This window comes from Polypterus senegalus, chromosome 14 (genome assembly GCF_016835505.1).
Source record: "Polypterus senegalus isolate Bchr_013 chromosome 14, ASM1683550v1, whole genome shotgun sequence".
In the NCBI taxonomy this organism is placed as follows: domain Eukaryota; kingdom Metazoa; phylum Chordata; class Cladistia; order Polypteriformes; family Polypteridae; genus Polypterus; species Polypterus senegalus.
This window is the reverse complement of record NC_053167.1, coordinates 139071790-139091755: the sequence shown is the minus strand read 5'-3', so window position 1 is coordinate 139091755 and position 19966 is coordinate 139071790. Positions and strand designations below refer to the sequence as shown.

Below are 19966 nucleotides of genomic sequence, written 5' to 3'. Positions count from 1 at the left end.
GGTGTGAGGGGAATAAAGTGTTACCCTCTTTTTTTGTTCAGACTGTGTCAGTTCAGGCCCCACCCCATCCCCCCATACACTTAATGACTCTAACCCCTCTGCCGCCGCCATCCCCCCACTCCTGCTGTGCACAGACCTTTCATGCTGTAAAGTGCACCCACCTGGAGCTGTTCATATCTGTCAGTTTGGCGTGCCAGTAATATCTCCATGGAGGCTAATGCAATCCAGATAACCCAAATGTGTGAGCCACAGCCTGCACCTACTCATCCCTGTGGGCCCAAATGCTGCTCATGGTTACCCTCCTGACTTGACGTTATAATTCATGTTTTTCTGGGTTGGGGGTCTGTGCTTTTTCAAGCGCCGGTCTGCCAAATGTGTATATCTCTTGAGTTAAAACTTGTCTGTTTTCTCTTGGAGTCGCAGGCTTCATGTAGTTTTTCATGATTAAAAATATTCAAGGATGCCCTTAATCCATCAAGCTGATCTTGTCAGATTTTAACCCAGAGGAGACCGAAGGTGTAATAAGTTGTATATCCGACCGTCTACTAGACCACAGTTTGAAGAATGCTTGCATGCTGAACATAATTTTTGTACAGTTGTGTCCATGCTTCTAAGATTTGATTAATTCCTAGGTGTTAGTGTCTTGCTAATGGTTTATATAAGTTGGCAGGGGGATATTGACCTGGAGACCTTGTGCCTTAAGCTCCATAGATTTAGTGGCCTTAGGAAAAGATCAGTTTGCTACAGGTGAGTGAACGTGACTTGTGTTATATAGCGCCTTTCCATCCAGCACATCATGCTTTATGGTTACACTACAGTTGTTTGTGTACCTCTACACTGAGAATCCTGGCTAGTGTTGGATCAGTTGTAACATTTTGACTCTTTCACACCACAGTACCAAAACGGTGATAAAGCAAATAAGGGATAATAACCTCTGCTGCATTCCCACACAACAAACCGGTGCATTGTGCTGATATGCCCATATTATAACATTCTGTATGGATTCCCCTCGGCTTTGCGATGGCACTCATACGCCAGGTCTTTAGAGTTCTGATCACTTTGAAATATGACCGATCACGAAGTGCTGATACCTAACCATTTACTTTTGGTGCCGAAATGCTTGCATAGTACCATTTTCAAAATGCGTGTTTTTTTTCGGTAATTTGTCAGTACCAGTATACTGCACAGCACTAGTCCTAGCAGATAAAGTAACTTGTTCAGGGTCATACTGAGGCTGAACTTCTAACCTTATGGATTACTGTCCTGCACGATAGGCACGGTGGGTTTAAAGTACTAGTTGGTCAGGATGATGCAGTATCAAAAGGCTGGGAGGTTGTTTGATATTTATTTTTTTTTTTAAATATCGATATACTCAGTGTAGTTTGTTTGATTCTGTACTGACTCGCATATGAGGTGAGGTGTTGCAGAAACCCTGCCTCAGTGTCTTTTCTGTGAGCTGTTATTGGGATGCAGTTTATAAAGCGAGATCACTGATAAGGATGAGGATTTGTTTTTGTGAGTTGAGTTAACCCAGTTTGTGTCTTCATTTTCCCTTATTGAAGCTTATTCTTCAGGAGCTTCTGTCAATACCCAAGACTGTTTTAACCTGGCTAAATATGGTTGCACCTTTTAGCCGGTGCTTTGGGCTACTCAATCTCAGCTGGAGTCTGACATTGCAGCTTTTTGTCAGCCTTGTTTTCTCATTAATTTGGTGGCATCGTCGTAGTTACAAGCAACGTTTAGACACTCGACTCTGCTGCTTGCCTGTATCCGTTCAGTTTAATCAGCGAGTCTTTTCCACAGTTACGCCAAGTGCTAGTTTACCTCATCCTTGTACTACAAATCCCTAGAAACTGTTGCACACTCCTCCCCACAGGCAAACAGGCTACTGAAGATGTCATCTTGCTTTGCTGTCTTAAGTTGCTCTTTGTGACAGTAATTGCTACTAACTTTTTGATCACTTATTTTGATTTCAAATAATAGGAAGAGTATAACAAAGTAAAAATAAATACATAAATAAATGTAAAAGCATTTTGACTGCTGCTGATCTGTTCACCCTCCGTCTTTCTCTTTCAGCCGTCCCTCCCAAGCCACCTAAACCAATGGCACCAGTGAACACCAATGGAATAAAGGACACTACCAGCGTATCCCTGCAGGATGCCGAGTGGTACTGGGGAGACATCTCAAGGTAACACACTTTTACTATTGACACGTCCTGGCTCACCTTGCATACTTGCATACTTGCATACTTTTTAACTGCAGAAACAAAGGTTTGAACAGAAATGGCTGAAGGAGACTGCCAGTCAGGTAAATTGCATCTCGTCAGCCTTTGTGTGAGGGGGAAAGAAACTTGTGTTATCTTTAAAATGCATTTGCACTCTGCTAATGGTCCACCATCTTGAGTCTTATAAAAACAGTGTGTATACCACTTTAAAGTGCTTTACAGATCAATATATGGTAATACCTCAGTTAACAAAGTAGATGCGTTTCAGGACCTCACTATGTTATATAAGAAGCTTTGACAAAAGTGCAATATGAGGCGTATGGTTATACATTGTTAACTCTCTAGTGGAGGGTCGCCTTCATCTCCACTGTCCCCCGCCCTTCTGTTCCACAGCTCCTTTCGTGTTGCTCCACATACTGTAACCTGCCTAATCCATTGCCCCTTATATCCTCGCCCCAACTTGCGTAACTCACTTGTGGACAAAGGCCAGACCATCTGCCTCACGTTCCCCACCCCGGTGAGCCAAATCATGCCAGGATGCTCAAGGTCTCTTGGTCTTTCACTCTGGCCAATGTGTGTTAGCGGAATTGGAGCACCTCCTGCTTGTAGGTACTGTTAATCTTTCAGGCTCCTTTCATAGGATACAATGATTCTGCTAAATGGTGTTTTTTTCTCGAGCGTCTATTTTCTTTATAACATCATTTTTGGTTTCTGCCGATATAGCTGTAAGTTTCTGTGACATACAGGGCTAATTATCTTTTACGTCATAAAAATATTAAAATAGCTACAATATTTGTGAAATACTTAAGCACTTGCCTTTTTCAAATTGCGTTCAATTGAGTTTATTTTGGTATAGCTTTCTTCACATAAGTGCAGATGCAGAGCACTGCATAAGTTCTCTGGTAAAAAGCAAATACCAACTTTACAAATTAGTGGCTGCATTTTTTTTTTTTTTTTTTTAAATCTGACAGGAATACAAAGGAGTTTGATTAACTAATGAAGCCCAGCAATATCTTTCCATTAATTAATTTTTGCACTCTGATCAGATGACAATGGAGAATAGATAACAAACTTAAGTCAGCAGCATTCATTTTTGGAGAAAAGATGAGCCTGTGGTGGATCCATGGTCAACTATACCAGAGAAGGTCGGTCACAGTCTTGGAGACCTCATCCTTCTCCTGGGCATTCTACAGTAGAATCTATGATAGCTCATCTAATCTGGTGACAGGATTTTTCTATCCATTGATTCATAGGGCCCCACTGTCTCAGGTGTCTTTTACAGTATATACGATATCAAGAACAAGCTACAACTTATTCCATTCTGGTAGGCCACACAATGGCATCCACAGTGTCCTAGTGGACAGGGACTTGGTGTTGCTCACATTCTACAGTGTTTATCACATTTTATGACCGCTTCATTAATAATAATAATAATTAGAAAAGCGCTTCATTCTCAGAGGATTCCTTAACCCGAGGTATTAACTTTTCCGTACAAGATAAATGGTAACCCACTTGATTGTATGTGATTTTCATTAAAATGAAACTAGGAAATGGCAGTCTGGGACTATTGAGTTTGAGTATGGCCATGTCAAAATGCCTTTTGAACTTGGGCCCTCATAGCATACTTCAGAAATAAATCAGAAGAGGTCAATACCCAAGCAAGAACGAATACAAAGCCTGTGAGCCTCCCAACCATACCCCCTCAGTTTATCCACACTGCAGCACTGGATGAATTACGTAACCCACAAGAACACCGCATGTGAAAATGGAAAAGGTGAATTAGTCTGTAAACCTCATTGAGAGATCTTGAATTTTCTATGTAAAACCAACTTTCTTAGCAGACATCCATGTGAAAAGCCATTGATTTATAAAGTAATACTGCAGCCTACTCTTCCTCTCTCTGTGAAGTTCCCTGCAGTGGTGGCTTTAATGTTTTAAGTGCTGGTTGGATTTCCCTTTAGACCCTAAAAGGAGACCATGGCTCACACATACAGAAGGGACAAATTTCCTTGTCATGAATATACTAGTTTAGAATCTTTCTTTCTTGGCATGTAGTTGACATGTTTGCTGCCCTGTTTCATTAACTAAGTACAGGTGAAACACCTTCTGTGGCACCTTTTCAAGAGGGGATTTTTTTATGTTTTAATAATTCTTAGTAAACACTTCAATCTCTCCCTGAAAGAAATGTGTAGATGAGCCAGTGACCTTTACACAGATGGAATAGGACCCATGGTGCAGTCAGATGTGGTGCTTGGAGATGGAGAAAGAACTTTCTGGAAACTCGTGGCAGTGGGCACACGGTCTAATATAGTATGGACTATCAGAACATGTCTTTATGTTGCAAGAATAGCATCATTTAGTGGTTTATGCTGAGTTACATATTTATCTAGTTTGAGGACAAGGATTAAGTCAGGTTACATGGAGGTTATTTAGCTTGAACCTTTGACACTGAGTCGACGCCTTAGACCAACCTGGTGAGGCTGAAAATTTCCCAGTGTGATTGTCTTTTTGCCTTGCAAAACTTGAGAGGATGGGATAAGTTTTAATTCCTGTTTCCCATCTGGCAAGTGTCAGTTCACAGTTAAGATAAACTCCCACACCCTTATATGCTTTTTTTTTTCAGATTTTTATGTTTTTCACCCCTCCCTCCTGACCACATAATAGCACAACTGGTGGGTATGTTGCCATACTCTCTAGGCTTGTGCTTGAGGCAAAGCTGCTGACTGGAAAATGAAATGCTGGCACAGAGCACTTGCCATTCTTGTATTTCTGTTTAAATTCTCTTAACATTTTCAGTGGCTGTTATGGGTGAACCGGCTGAAGTTGCCTTTGTCTGGAGTGTCGCTACGTTTGCATCTTTGGCTTCTTCCCACAACTCTGATCAGGGATAAAGGAGGCATGTCATAAAAAGAAGAGAGTGGAGGAAAAGGGGTTGGCTAGTAGTCAGATGGCTGCCTTATGCTTTTAGAATTTGTTTTTTGATTAAAAAAATTACAATTTCTGCCCATTTTGTAAACATTACTTGGGTACAGAGGAGCTAGAGAAGGTGGTTTTGGAGGTTGGCCGTACTGCTGTGATGTTCCTAAATAGTTTTGATGAGATGAAGCAGTAACACTGTGCAGCATTTGGTGCCATTGTGATCTGGTTCTCGCCGCAGAGCAGTGACACTAGCCAGCTTCAAACCCCCTCATCCTAGTCCAAGTCGGCTGCTTCAGGCTGAGCTTGGCTGGTTGACACCATTACTGTCTTGAGCACCATGTGAACAGCTAGAACTAAGCCTGACTGGTTTGATACAGAAGGGAACGGTTAATCAGTCTATCAACCAGTCTTTTCTTTTTATGCTTCACCTTACTAATGCAGTCAGTACTGTGACAAGTCAAGTAAACAAGTTTGCAGTACACAGATGAAGATATGCTGGGAGAGTTTGATTTTTTTTTTTTTTTTTCTTATACAAAATAAGCTGGTGGCAAATGTGACAATGTTGGATACTGCAAGTCAGGTGGTAAGGCAAACTGTATAATTGAAGAGCTCTGCCATTCGACACAGCCAGGCTTCTCGATTCTTTATCCAGGACCCTTTGTCGCTTGCGCCAGTAGATTCAGGGACAGCTTCTATCCACAAGTCAGTGTTTTGCTGAACAGTCAGTCATAACAAATATTCTCTAACTTAACCAGCAACATGTGTGTGTACTGTATATAATATGCGCTTATGTGTGTGTGTATGTGCATGAATCAATGAGCCAAAATATTCTGAGCATTCCTGGACGAAACAAATGGAGCGGACTGCCAGAAAAATGATGCATGTCAGGATCAGATTTATTAGATGGTAAGCAGAAAACAGGTACTTGTAGTCAACGTGTTGAATGTAGAAGATATGGGCCGATGTGAAGACCTGAGTGACTTTGATAAGGGCTGTATTGTTATCCCCAAGTGACTCGGTCAGAGCATTTCTGGAACGGCAAGACTGGTGAAGTGCTTCACTGTCATCATTGGTGCGTACCTACCAACAATGGTCTGAGAAGTGGGAACCCACAAACTGCCCACACTTTTTTTGTTGTACAATGTAAGTGAAGGCAATTCTGTCTCCTGTGATCCAATAAAAAGACTAAATATGGCCCAAATTACAGATACTTTTAATGGTGGGTACAGGAGTATTGTGTCCGCATGCAGTGTTTCAAACTCTATTGCTTATGGAACTACATATGTTACTGAATAGTCACCGGTCAGAGTGCCCATGCTGAATTGACCCATTTGAGCATCAGAACTACAACTTCACTGGATCAGTGAAAGAAGGCATCATGTGGACAGCTGGGTGCATGTGCATTGTTTAGTTGGGTGGCAGATGGCTCCAGTGTGCACTGTAATAAGAAGACAAGCTGGTGACAGGAGTTTACTTTGGGCAATGTTCAGCTTGGAAACTCTGAGTACGGGCATTCATGTGAATGTTCATTCAACATGTACAACCTACCTTTTTAAGGTTCAGTGTTGTGGATTTATATACCAGCAAAACACACATTCAACTTTGTTTCTGAATTCGCAGGGGTACCAACTAGCGCTGCTCAGTTTGAGGAGACTAACTAAATTTTAGAATGAAACCTAGCATCTGGTGTTTCCTTTTACTAATGGGGACTCTGTGCATAATTTGACTGATAAAGGTCCTGTAGTATGGGTTTGTATACCAGACCAACAAACATGCATTCAATTTTGAAGACTGTATTACAGGCATCATATATGTCTAAGTCTGGTAAGGGCACTGAAGTAGAAGAAAAAAGCACAAGCTTTATTGAGTAATCTTCAACTCGTTAGTACATACAGTGCATGTAGTAAACTGAGTTCAACCTCACATTTGTGAGAAATCAACTTCTTTTAGCATAGTTAACAAATGTCAAACATTTGTGATTGGTTTATGCCACTTTGTGGAAGAGATGAAGTTTGGTTTTGCATGTTAGAACCAAATAAGACTTTATAGAAGGATTGATTCCTTCATTCAGGTTTGATGTTCTCTAGGGCATCTTATCTCCTGCAGTGGTCTTGTTGTCTTCCACATTGTTGTTCGCATCTGTGTTGGTGTCATCAGTCTGCAGATATTTTGTTTTCTGCAAAATGGCACATCTTTCTTCTTACTAATTTTTCCTTTTCTCTGTTTCACTGGGTCCTCACTTTGTCCATTTTTTCCTGTTTTGTGGCACAATAACACAAGTAGCCTATTAGACAATCATATTTTTTGAAAGCTTTTTTTAAGGTTTAGCTGGATGGGTTTAATGTTGAGGAACAAAGATGTGTAAGGATGGGTGCTGAATAGTGGACTGCTATGCTGTTGGTGAAAACCTGTACCTTTCCTGTGATTGGCCATTTTTTCTTAAACTCCATTTTGTAAGCAGAGCCCCAGACTGTGCACCCAAGTCACCCTGATGGCATATAGCTGGTTGTGTTTGCAATGGTACTGAAGTCTTCAGAACTTACTAACTAAAAATGAAGGGTTAACATGTCTGAATCTGTGAGGTAATCGAATCTGAATTAAGCAAACAGTCTTTATTTTTTGTACTGTCTTTATAATCTCCACGTATCCGTGTGGGTGTCTTCCCACAGTGTAAACACATGCAGGTTAGGTGTATAAGTGATGCTATATTGTCCCCTATGTGTGTGTATGTATGTTCACCCTGTGATTGGTTGGCACCTTGTCTAGGGTTTGTTTTTGCTCTGCACTCTTTGCTTGCTGGAAGTTGCTGCTGCTTCCTTGCAACCCTGCTCAGGAAACGGTGAACTTGGAAAATGGAGGGATACATTTCCAAGCACAGATCCTCTGTAAAATAAGTTTCCATTTTTTAAATGACAGGAGCACTGGACATGGTTAATAAACTTAATTAGTACCACACAGGAGTTTATAGGGAGGCGAATAACTGCCACACACAGGATGAAACTAGAGCAGTGCGGCTAGAATTTATATATTTAGGGCTGACAAAGTGAAATAGCGTGCTTTAGTTTGTCTTGGGTTTCAAAAATCTTGTACAAAGCCACAGTGTACCTCCAGTACTGCTTGAACACATTTCAGGGGTTTATTGTTGGGTGAGCACACTTTTGAAGGCAGTTTTCAAACCTTTCACACCTGTTGCAGTCTGGTCCATATTGGCAGCTTGTGATTGTTCAGACAATGAGTGACAAAGCCCCTTGCTTTGGACAGTAGAACAGAGCCAGTTCCTTATACTCCTTAAGATGGTTGATTTGTGGCATAAATGGGCACGATCCCTTTACAGTAATAAAAATATGTTAAGCTATACTAAAAATGTGACCCTAGAATTATGCAGCGAGTAGCATCCATGTCTAGATGCAGAGAATATGCAAAGGATCAACTTTTTGACAATGAAGACAAGAGGTTAAGATGCATCTAAAGAGTAGAACTGCTACTCAAACACATGTAACATTTGCATCTTTTCCTAAAAAATGCTATACTTAACACAGCTTTATTTTGGACCACTAATATCACATTAATGTTTGCAGTAAATAAATTTGCCTGACTTGTGGGGCCCTGCATGTCCCAGTTAATCCATTTTGCATACTGCACTTGACAGAGAGCTTCATCACAAGGCACTTCACAAGTTTCCTTCTGAGTCTTTTACATTTCATGGAACACCGTTTAGAAAAAGGAAAAATGGGGGTGGTGGGGGGAAACAACCGAGAGAAAAGAACAGGATTATAGGGGGTAGGATTTGGAGGGCTGTCTAAAAGCAAATGAAACATGAATCATACAATCCAAGCAAACCTTGACAGGACTTCCAGTGTGCTCTTCTTCATTTTAGTGCAGACATTATGCACACCACTCTCAGATTGCTGTATTATCTTAATGATACAGCATATCATCTGTGGAACTGGTTCAAGATGTGGAATCTACCACCAGTACAATATCGTTACGTCTAATTTATAGTACATGCATGTTCATCCGCAATGTGTGGCATTGAGTTACTATATAGTAGAAGTTCAAAGACAGAATGATCAACAACTAAAGATGGGGATGGAATTCTGGTGAAACTGCTTAAATATTGTCCTGGGATTTTTTTTTTTTTTTTGTGAGGAAGACCAGTCTCACAATATTTATACTCGCCAATCATGGCGCCGGCGAGCAGTGACATCTTGCATGTTGATTAGCACATAGAATTTCACTAAACTTGTACACATGACAGTAATGACCCTATAGAAAAGTGTTTCCCAACAGTGTGTCTTCTCTGCTTATTTTGAATTGTCATTAAGATACAATGAAGGGGAAAACTGCACAGAGAAAATGGAATTTAAATCTATAGCAAAAGCAGAAATATTTCTAAATGTCTTATAAATGTAAAAATCATGCTGCTGTGCTTTTCTGAATGTAGAATAAAAGAAAAATAAGACCAGCTAATTAAATGAGATCAGTGCTATCAGGTGTTGTCACTGATTAGGAATCTGGTTGGAACAAAAACTTGCAGCCACAGTGTGCCCGCAGGACCGAGCTTGGGAAACACTGCTGTAGAAGATCAAGTTATGCAGAGTTGCTCCTTTGTGATTGGTCCATTTGGGTTGGCATGTACTGTCCCAGAGGGGACTGGGCGGTCTCATGGTCTGGAATCCCTACAGATTTTATTTTTTCTCCAGCCGTCTGGAGTTTTTGTTTTTCTGTCCCCTGGCCATTGAACCTTACTCTTATTCGATGTTAATGTTGATTTATTTTTTATAATTATGTCTTTCATTTTTCTATTCTTTAATATGTAAAGCACTTTGAGCTACTGTTTGTATTAAATTGTGCTATATAAATAAATGTTGTTGTTGTTGTTGTTGTCTCTGCCTTATTTATATACTTGTTCTTTGTCCTGTCTTGAAGATGCATTGGCATTTTACTTTCCAGGATGTCGTCTAGATTGGGGGTCTCCAGGTTCGATCCAGGTGCACTACTCTTAACTTTTATTCACCAGTTTCTGCTGCTAATTAACTGCATTCCCCTTAATTTTAATTGATTTGCTTTTTAAGAGTCACTCTACTAAATTGCATTTTTTGTTTACATGGCACCCAAACACACATTAAATCTGAAGTGAGTCAACAGATGACCAGCTAAGTTGGGACCCCATATTCCAGATAGTTTTGCTCTAACCTTTTTCTTAATTAGATGCCAATTCTTGTTGTTGGTTAAACCACTTGTTTAATTCTATGGCTTGTTGGTGCTTTCATTCTGCCATAACAGACATTTCTAGAACTGTTGATTTTTTTTCCCTTGGTCAAAATGCTCTGTGAATCTGAGCAGATCAATGTTACTGAAAACTTCACCTTCATTTATTTTCAGATATGGTGTATGATGGGCACAGGTTAGCTGGTCAAGTGTTGGCTCATTTTGTATCTTATTGTTTGGGTGCTAATTAAGGAAAAATAAGTAAGGGGTTGGAATCTGAAATAGCAAGTACATTAAAATTAAGGTAAAAACTGACTGGCAGCAGCATCCATCCATTTTCCAACCCGCTGGTTACTAATTAAGGGTTAGAATGAGAACCTACAGCCACAGAAACGCTCCAGGACCAGAGCTGCCGACCCCTGGTCTATATGTTCAGGTTTCCAGGGTGCAGGTGGATCTTTATTAAGAGGTGCAGATTGTAGCACTGCAGTCAGACATTCTCATGGCTAGAACTGGCTGGAGGCTTCAAGGTGACGAGTTCAAGACATTTCTTGAATAGATGGCAAGCTTTGGAGTTGTTAGAGTGGAAATTCCAAATGTCTCATTTCCTTGTCCCATCTCATTAATCACCTTATTTCCTCAGAGTGTAATGCTGAAACAGTTTTCTTTTTCCTCCTCTTGGCTAGGGTGCTGTTATAGAAGTGGCTATTGAAATTTACCTGTATCCTGTTCCTTAAATGCCTAAGGAAGTGGTGTTTTGGTGATAAACCACACTTTATATTAAACCAGGGTTGTCTGGCATAGCCCAGGCTCTTCCGTTTGTGGTTTTAATTGAAATTTCCATTTGCAAGAGTTTAAAATTATGAAGTGAATTATTACAGGGGAACCAGGCTGCGTACTTTAAAATGCATACAGCCAGAACAGGGGGGCACAGTTAGTAACGTAATGGAAAATTTTGCACAAATATTAAAGTTTATCTTCATGCAGAGAACCATAAGCACATTGTTTGGTAGAGTGTTGTACTTTAGGGACCTTCAAAACTTGACTCATTCTCTTTATAGAGAAATTAGACAGACAGGATTGAGAAGCCTTGTTGGGCTGAATTGCATGTTCTCGTCAAAATGTTTTAATGTTGATTAAATTAAGACCTGCCAGTGAATGGATTAGCTGAACTCATGATTCTGGAATAGCGACTCTCCTAGTCTAAAAAGAAATTTTAAAATAAGGATCTCACTAGCTTGATCTTCATATTCTTCCTCAGTTAATAAGGCAAATTCTATCTGTGATTGCTGTTGCTAGTGGACTCGGTATCATAGAAATGCCATTTCCAGACTAGGCTGATTCATACCATCACTGAAATCTGCTCTCTAAATTGATGGAAGGTATGCAGCGATGTAACATCCTATGCGATTATAAATCCCATCATCAAAGTATACTACGCCCTGACTTTACATGCAGTTGATCAGCCAAGTATCTGGTTCCTTTTCTTCTCTTCCTTGCTGGCCTCTCTTATTTAAAAGATCGATAAAACCACACCTGTGGTAAAGCCATAAAGGACATAAAATCGGTGCAACTCTGGCCACCTATGCTCTAAAAGACGCAATGCGCAATTTTCACTTTTGCGTCTCCTGAGTATAGGTGGCATAAACCCAATACAGTTGTTACGTAGCCTACTGTTACAGTGTAATTCACATGAGCTTAAAGAAGAGGGAAGAAATATAGAAGTGAAGAAAAACTGTAGAGTAAATCAGACTAATAAGGTGTCCACAAACCAGCACATTTCTAAAGTTCACAGAGAATTAAAACCATCTCTAAAAGATTTGATCTCCATCAGTCCACTTTGAGGCAATTGTAGAAATGGAAAACATTTAATATGATAGAAAAGCAACCTGGAAGGAATAATCTGATAAAAGCCAAACCATAACATCTAAATTACAAACCTCCCTTCCTGCATTTCAGGTAACTATGCAGACTTTAAAACTAAAAATAGTGAATTGCAATGGCATTCTTGAGAGGGTTGCCAGGAAGAAGCCTCCACTGTTAAAAAGATCCAAACTGCCCATCTAAACCGGGACCTACCTGGTAATTTCTGGAAGTCCACTCTTTGAACACATGAGTCCATAATTGACCGTTTTGGTCACAATCAAAACTATCACAGAAGAACCTTATCCCAGCAGTCAAGAAGCATGGCAGGGACAAGTGCTGACATCTGGGGCTGCTTTTCCTCCTCTGGACTGGGACAACTTCACATCATTAAAGGAACCATGCATTCGGAGATGTATCGAGAGATTCTTGAACCAAATGTTATTTTATCAGTCAGACAAAAATTTGTTAACATTTGAATGTCGGAAACAATTTATTCACAAAACATACTTCATATGTGCAAGATGATTTGCACGAATTTCTCGCCCTGTTCGCCGTCATGTTCACCACATAAAAACCAACGACCAACAGGGTGTCAAAATCAAGGAGGTATGGAGGCCCTTTCAATGATCCACCATGACCTATCCTTCAACCTGAAAAGGTGTGGTCGAGATAAAAATAATCCATTAGTGTTCACATAATTTTGACTCGCCCTGTATAACCATCAACAAGAACAGTCAAGGAAATCAACTAATCAAATAAAGAAGATTTGTGTATTGGATTGGCCAAGACAAACGTATGACAAATTCAATTGTGATGCTGTGGCAGGACCCAAGGTGTGCACTTTTTCCCCAGAGGCCCCTCAGACTCTACCCAGCTGGCACAGTATTGTCAGTAGAAATGGGTAAATATTCTTACGGATGTCAGATACGGAGTAAACATCTCCTACAGTCAATAATCAAAGTTATCATCACTAACAGAGGTGCTGCAAGCTGTAGACTTAAAGGGCTCAAATACTTTTGCAGACATTCATTTTTTTAAACTTTTGCTAAGCTGGCAAAATGCAATTCTGGTGTAATTTACTTGATGTGTTTTTTATGAATTGGAGCATAAAGATTTAAAGTTTATTTTAATATTCTTTATATGAATAATGGCCATTCCTTCGGGATTCATATGCTTTCGTGCAGCACACAATGTTGTAAGACTGAATTTGCAACAATCTCATTATTCATTGCACCTTTCTGTAGTAAGCCAAAATGCTTACAGCTATGGCTTCCAAGTTTCTGGTACTGGCAAACACAATGTATGCGACTTGCAAGGCATCATGCAGGAAGTCCTTGCAGTCCTGGGCATTCTAGTCCAACACCTCTACATTTAATAGGCTATAGTCTTTCGGCATTTTAAAGCACTCTTAAGCGGGAACATTATTTTGAACAGCTCATTTATTTTAACCCTGTCTTCCAGCAAACATGAGGACTGTATTGACTTTGCCACATTTGTTTGATCTGAAATGTCTCGTCTTTGCACAGGGAAGAAGTGAATGACAAGCTGAGGGACATGCCAGATGGAACGTTCCTGGTCCGGGATGCTTCCACCAAGATGCAGGGTGACTATACACTCACCCTAAGGTAAAAACACTGCTGCTGTTCTTATCACCCCTTCCCCAGTCACCATTGTGCATATTACTAAGTGTTGTGATATTGTCTCTGCAGGAAGGGGGGCAACAACAAATTGATCAAGATTTACCATCGAGATGGCAAGTATGGTTTCTCTGACCCATTGACCTTCAGCTCCGTGGTCGAGCTGATCAATCATTACCGGCATGAGAGTCTTGCCCAGTACAATCCAAAATTGGATGTCAAGTTGATGTACCCCATTTCCAGGTACCAGCAGGTAATGGACAGTCTTTGTTTTAATGTTTGTGTTTGCTTTGCTTTCTTTCTTGTGTATATTTTAATAAGCTGTTTTTTTATGTACAGGATCAGCTGGTAAAAGAAGATAACATAGATGCTGTGGGGAAGAAGCTCCAAGAGTATCATTACCAGTACCAGGAAAAGAGCAAAGAGTACGACCGACTCTATGAAGAGTACACAAGGACTTCACAGGTATGCTTCCTCCCTGAGGTGTCTCACTGCATACAACTGCCTGCTTATGTTGCCTGACTCTTGTCACTCTTATCATTCAGGAGATCCAAATGAAGAGAACAGCAATTGAGGCTTTCAATGAGACGATTAAGATCTTTGAAGAGCAGTGCCACACACAGGAGCGCTGCAGCAAGGAGTATGTGGAGCGCTTCAGACGAGAGGGCAATGAAAAGGAAATCGAGAGGTTAGCATTCCTCCAAATTTGTTTTCCTTTATTGCCATATCCCTTGTGATGTCCATGTCGTGACAGTTTATTGATGTTTACTCTTTATATGACTGGTATACTAAGAGGAAAAGTAACATTTTCAGGGTCTCTGAATTAGCCAGCAATGGTATGAGGTTGCAACCTAGGGCACCACCATGCCACTGTGGTGAGGGTGCAGATTATATACTTGTAAAGGCTATGTCTCGTTGTGTGAAGTGATTAGTTCATACAAGTAAATAAAGAGAATTAAACTGAGAGACTTGATCTTAACAGTCAGGGGTGGGATGCCACACTGCCTATTGGTCACTGCTGTTTTGGGGATATAATATCCAGGCCTTTGCTCCTCCATTTTGTACATTTTAATAGTTGTTTCTTTGAACTGATTCTTTGATGATAAATTTTCCATTGATGTGTTTTGTCTGTCCAGTGGCGAGTATTGACTAGTATACCCTTGAAATGTGAACTCTGTTTTCACATTTTCTGATTTGTTTTGTTTTTTTTTTTTTGGCCCCCATTGTTTTTCACCACACCCTTCCAGGATCATGATGAATTATGAAAAACTGAAGTCACGCCTGGGTGAGATCCATGATAGTAAAATGCGTTTGGAACAAGACCTGAAGAATCAGGCCATGGACAACCGGGAGACTGATAAAAAGATGAACAGTCTTAAACCTGATTTGATACAGCTGCGCAAGATTAGAGATCAGTACCTTGTGTAAGTGTCATTCTTAAGGGTGTGATGTTCACGACTGCAGCATTTGGGTTTTGAGGGGTGGAATATGGGATCTGAAGTGAAGTGGGACCTGATTGGAATGTATGTATCCACAGCTGGCTTAACCACAAAGGTGTGCGGCAGAAACGAATCAATGAATGGTTGGGAATCAAGAATGAAAACATTGACGAGTGAGTAGCCCTCTGTTTTTTGAACATTGGTCACTTTCCATGCTCTGGGGTAGTACATAGTGTGGTTCAGAGGCTTGGATCATTCTCTTTGAGTTCACAGTTACAAAGATGGATTTATTATCTGTTGTTTATCAAATGAGGTACACTATATTTTTCCCCCTTCCCTGGTAACCCTGGGATTGTTAACATTTATTTATTTCCCTTCCAAAGTACTTACTTTGTGAACGAAGAAGATGAGAATCTTCCGCACTGTGATGAAAAAAGCTGGTTTGTGGGCGATGTCAACCGGACTCAAGCAGAAGAGCTACTCCGTGGGAAACCAGATGGCGCCTTCTTGATCCGGGAGAGCAGCAAGAAGGGCTGCTATGCCTGCTCTGTTGTGTAAGTATGGCCGTGCCTGCTGGGAGCAATGCCATCCTACACTGGTGACCCTATGCTGTGAAAATGTACGGCGTGAGTCACTTTAAGCGTGGGAGGGGATTGTCACTTGGTCCTTGGTGTGGGCCTGTGCGTGCCAGCCACGACTGGAAAATATGTTTTCTGTGAAAAATGGTGACTAGATTCTACAGGGCATGCATGATGGGAGGAGCCTGGTTCAGGCAGTGTGTGTATCGGCCAAAGCTGTGGCATTTCTGAGTTAGAGAAACAGTAGTAGATAGTGCCCTGGCTGATCTGGGAGATGCCTTCCAGAAGCATTGCCTGACTTTTTTAGTCATTTTGAGCTTTTTGTCAGTTTTCTTTTTGGAGCAACTCTTGTTGATGGGGAAGTTGAATGTGTTAGTAAATTGGGTGGTCTTAGATTTCCATTTCTCTTTAAAATATGCTTCTAGAATGAGTCGGTTATGGATATCCACGTACCATCATGAACTTCATCCTTCATTACTGTCTTCACAGTTGCTTTATTTCAACTTACTGCTTACCAATTGAAGAAACTTGGAAATTAGAAATGCTGAGAGCAGATGGTTAAATCTGAACATGATGGAATGCTAGAGACATTCCCAAATAGGGCTTAGCAATGGAGATTGGGTTTGGAGGAGGTTGGTCTTCTGCAGCTGCTTGTGTAGGTCAGGCCTGATGCATCCACAGAATGGTAAGGCCCCAAGTGTATACATCACTTGGCCCAGTAGTAGTGCAGTTTACGGGTTGTACTGCTGAGCAGGACCCAGTTATTGGGCATTTGTATTCTTTATGCCCATAGTGCCAGTTTACTACCAGGGCGTTGTGCCATCCCTGTTGACACTAAACCTTAACATGTATTAACCTGCATTATGAGACTGAAATAATCACCACAGGGTTTTGTGAAGAACATTGGGTTTTTGATCAAAAGAAATTCCAGAAGAGATAAGGAGGGGAAAGTTGATGAAGGTTACAAAACTATTTAAGGCTTTGGTACTACAGCACACACTGCCACTATTGCCAGTAAAGAACATTTGAAACCGTGGAGAATCTTCACAGGAAAGATTGACCTCCTGAAATGACTCGTTTGAAAAGTCACCGATGATTCAAAAAAAAAAAAAAAAACTTCCAAAGAAACATCAGGCCTCTTGGCACCTCCCTGAAAGTCAGTTTAATGGCTCCACTATAAGAAACGGATATAGGAAAAGGTAGGATTCATCAAAGTGTAGTAAGGCTGAATGTTCTGCTATCTAAATGGAAAATCTGTGTTTATTTTGCATTTGACGAATAGAAAACACACCTGGACGAGTCCAATGATGATCTATGGCCAAAGGAGTCAAAAGTATAGCTTTTACACTAATGTGATGGTCCAAGTTTAATGGGGTAGGAATGCCTTGTAAGACTTGTCGTTATTGAAGGAACCATGAATACTACACTTCACGAGGATATTCTTATGAGTGATATCCAGTGTGTCTGTGACCTGAAGGTGAAGCATAACTGACTTATGTGACAAGGCAGTGAGCTAAACCACAAGGATGTACACATGCATCTTAAAGTACAGCCATCTGACACACTGTACCTTGGTTCCAAAAGGCATTCACAAACCTTTGAGCTGCACCAGATGACAGTCTATTGTGCTTCGCTGCCAGTAGTGTATCACTGGAGTCTCAGGAAAAGAGGAAGGCTTTGAATTTGGATACCAAATTCAAAATGGTATCGCCATAAGAAGCTGGTAAAGCTGTAGCGATTTGTTTTGGATTGACTTACTCAATGTTATCAACTCTGAGGGAAAAGGAACAGGAGCCAATAAGTGATGCTGTCATTGCATCTACTTCTGGGAAAAGCAAAAATCTAGATGCAGAAACGGACAGGACCAGTTCAGGAAATGAAAAATTGCTGTAAATACAGTTGCACAGCTTTTCAGTGAGATTTGGCGTGTTTATGTGACTTGGTCCTTGTAGAGAACTGTGTACTGTATTTGATGTTGGACTTGACACCAAAATGTCCTTTGGTCCATAACCTTGTTGCAAGTCAAGGTGTACCTGTATTCGAACAACTAGCTCAGAAGTTTGGAAGTGGACTGATCAAAGCCTTAACGTGAACCCAATAGGGAGGCCTTTTAATGACCATATCACACTTGCAGACCTACTGGTTTGTCTGATTTAAAGCAGCTCTGCAACGAGGAGCAGTCTCAAATTTCTCAACAGTCATTTGAACAAATGAAATAAAATTTATAGTTCTGATCATTTCCAATGAAGGTGCTGAAACCATGTACTGACACTGGAGCCAATTACTTTTTCCATATGGGTTGATGGAATTGTTGGTTAACTTTGTTCCTTAAACAAAACACCCCGTTTTAAAAACTGTATCGTGTTCAGGCAGGTTCACTTTCCCTAAAATTGCATTTTGTTCTAAAATTCTGAGGCTATCTGTTATACGAGTGCTCTCAAGCTCCAGTCCTGGAGGGCAGCAGTGGCGGCAGGTTTTCATTCTAACACTTTTCTTAATTAGTGGTCTGTTTTTACTGCTAATTTTAACATCTTTTGAATTCATTTTAATTGACTTATAAAATGTGATCAGCAAACAGTTCATCACACAATATCTGACATAAAGAATGATGAAGGTCTCGGGAATGCTGATCTGCTCAGGTCCCCAAAACATTTTACCAGAGCTCTTAGAAAGGAGAAACTCAACAATTTTGGAAATGTATGCCATTGCACAATGAAATCCTCAACAAGCCATGGAATTAAAGAACGGGTTTAATTAACAACAAGAATCTGTCCCTTAATAAGCAACTGGTTGGAGTTTGAGAAAGAAATGAAGCAATTCAGGTGAACAAATATTAAAAAAAAAAAAAAAAAGGGAAAGGAGTTAATTAGCAGCAAAAACTGGTCACCAATTAAGGAGTGGGTTAGAATGAAAACCTGCAGCCACTGTGGCCATTCAGGACTGCAGATTGAGGCCACTGTGCTATACAAAATATGCAAAAAAAAAAAAATTAAAAAGGGGGAGGGATACCTTTTCACAGTACCTCCAGTTAATGGAATTGTTCAGTGGGGGACTATAGTAGTGCATGTCTCATTGCATATGATGGGGAGAAATGCAGGTTTGACGTTCCGTCAATGCCATGGTAAAGGTTTGTTTTATTTGGCATGAAAGTTGCCTCAGTTTTGCCAACTGCTTTTTGTGCAGCTGCCTGCCCATGTTTGACACGGGCACGGAGGTGACCCACTTGCCCCTGTTTTACCCTCTAGCCCTCCTCCCCATTGGAGTTCCCATGTTTTGCTGTGTTGCTGCCAGTGCTCTGTTTGCCCACTCTGCTTCACTCACACTGATGCCCAGTTTTTCTCTTTTGCAGCGTCGACGGTGAGGTGAAGCACTGTGTGATCTACCACACGGCCCGTGGCTATGGCTTTGCCGAACCCTACAATCTGTACGGCTCACTCAAGGACCTGGTGCTGCACTACCAACAGACCTCCCTGGTCCAGCACAATGACTCTCTGAATGTGCGACTGGCCTACCCCGTCTACGCACAGATGCCCTCCTTACGTAGATGAAGGAGCTCCCCTCCAAATGCCCTCTGCCCTATGTTTCAATATTTTTTTTTCTCTCTCTCTCTTTGAGGACAATTTCAAGGGCATTCTTTCTGAAGACTGCTAGATTTGCACAAGGAAGTTTTAACGTTTGTGAATGTGAAAGAGAAGCGCGCGCATATTGACGGCGAGGCAGGCTAGTCTTGACCCAGAGTTCAGGTGACCTGGTGCTACCTAAAGTCGAGGTTGACACTAATGACCTTCATCCTACACCTAATAAAAAAAAATAAAAACTGGATGAACCCAGAGCCACACTTCCAGAGCAATCTGTGGCTTTTGCAGGAGGAGGGAGACATGCTGGACTTTGGCTTCCTTTCTTTCTTTTTTGTTTTTAGCTGAACCCTCCACCCTGTTGGTGACACTTGGCCTGCTGGGGAGAAGACCCAAACTCTCGCTATAATACAGAGTGCTGCTCCTGAACACTTGACAACTCCTCAGATCAAAGCACTTGTTGATTCCCTTTCATTTGGGGGGGAGGGGGGTGTTGGGGGCTGTTAATGAGTGGGAG

The 19966-nt window shown here is 41.0% G+C and overlaps 1 protein-coding gene across 5 annotated transcripts in view; it reads left to right on the top strand.

The window, feature by feature from the left end:
• The window catches only part of pik3r3b (phosphoinositide-3-kinase, regulatory subunit 3b (gamma)), a 165108-nt gene extending 145533 nt beyond the window's left edge, over nt 1-19575 (top strand). For all 5 annotated transcript variants that reach the window (XM_039734462.1, XM_039734461.1, XM_039734463.1 and 2 more), the window contains 9 exons: nt 2077-2188; nt 13747-13845; nt 13930-14110; nt 14197-14322; nt 14403-14545; nt 15105-15281; nt 15395-15469; nt 15680-15850; nt 19224-19575. In XM_039734462.1, the coding sequence (XP_039590396.1) occupies nt 2077-2188; nt 13747-13845; nt 13930-14110; nt 14197-14322; nt 14403-14545; nt 15105-15281; nt 15395-15469; nt 15680-15850; nt 19224-19422 (1283 nt within the window). In that variant the 3' untranslated portion in view covers nt 19423-19575. The remainder of the gene's footprint in view (nt 1-2076; nt 2189-13746; nt 13846-13929; nt 14111-14196; nt 14323-14402; nt 14546-15104; nt 15282-15394; nt 15470-15679; nt 15851-19223) is intronic.
• The last annotated feature ends 391 nt before the right edge of the window (nt 19576-19966 follow it).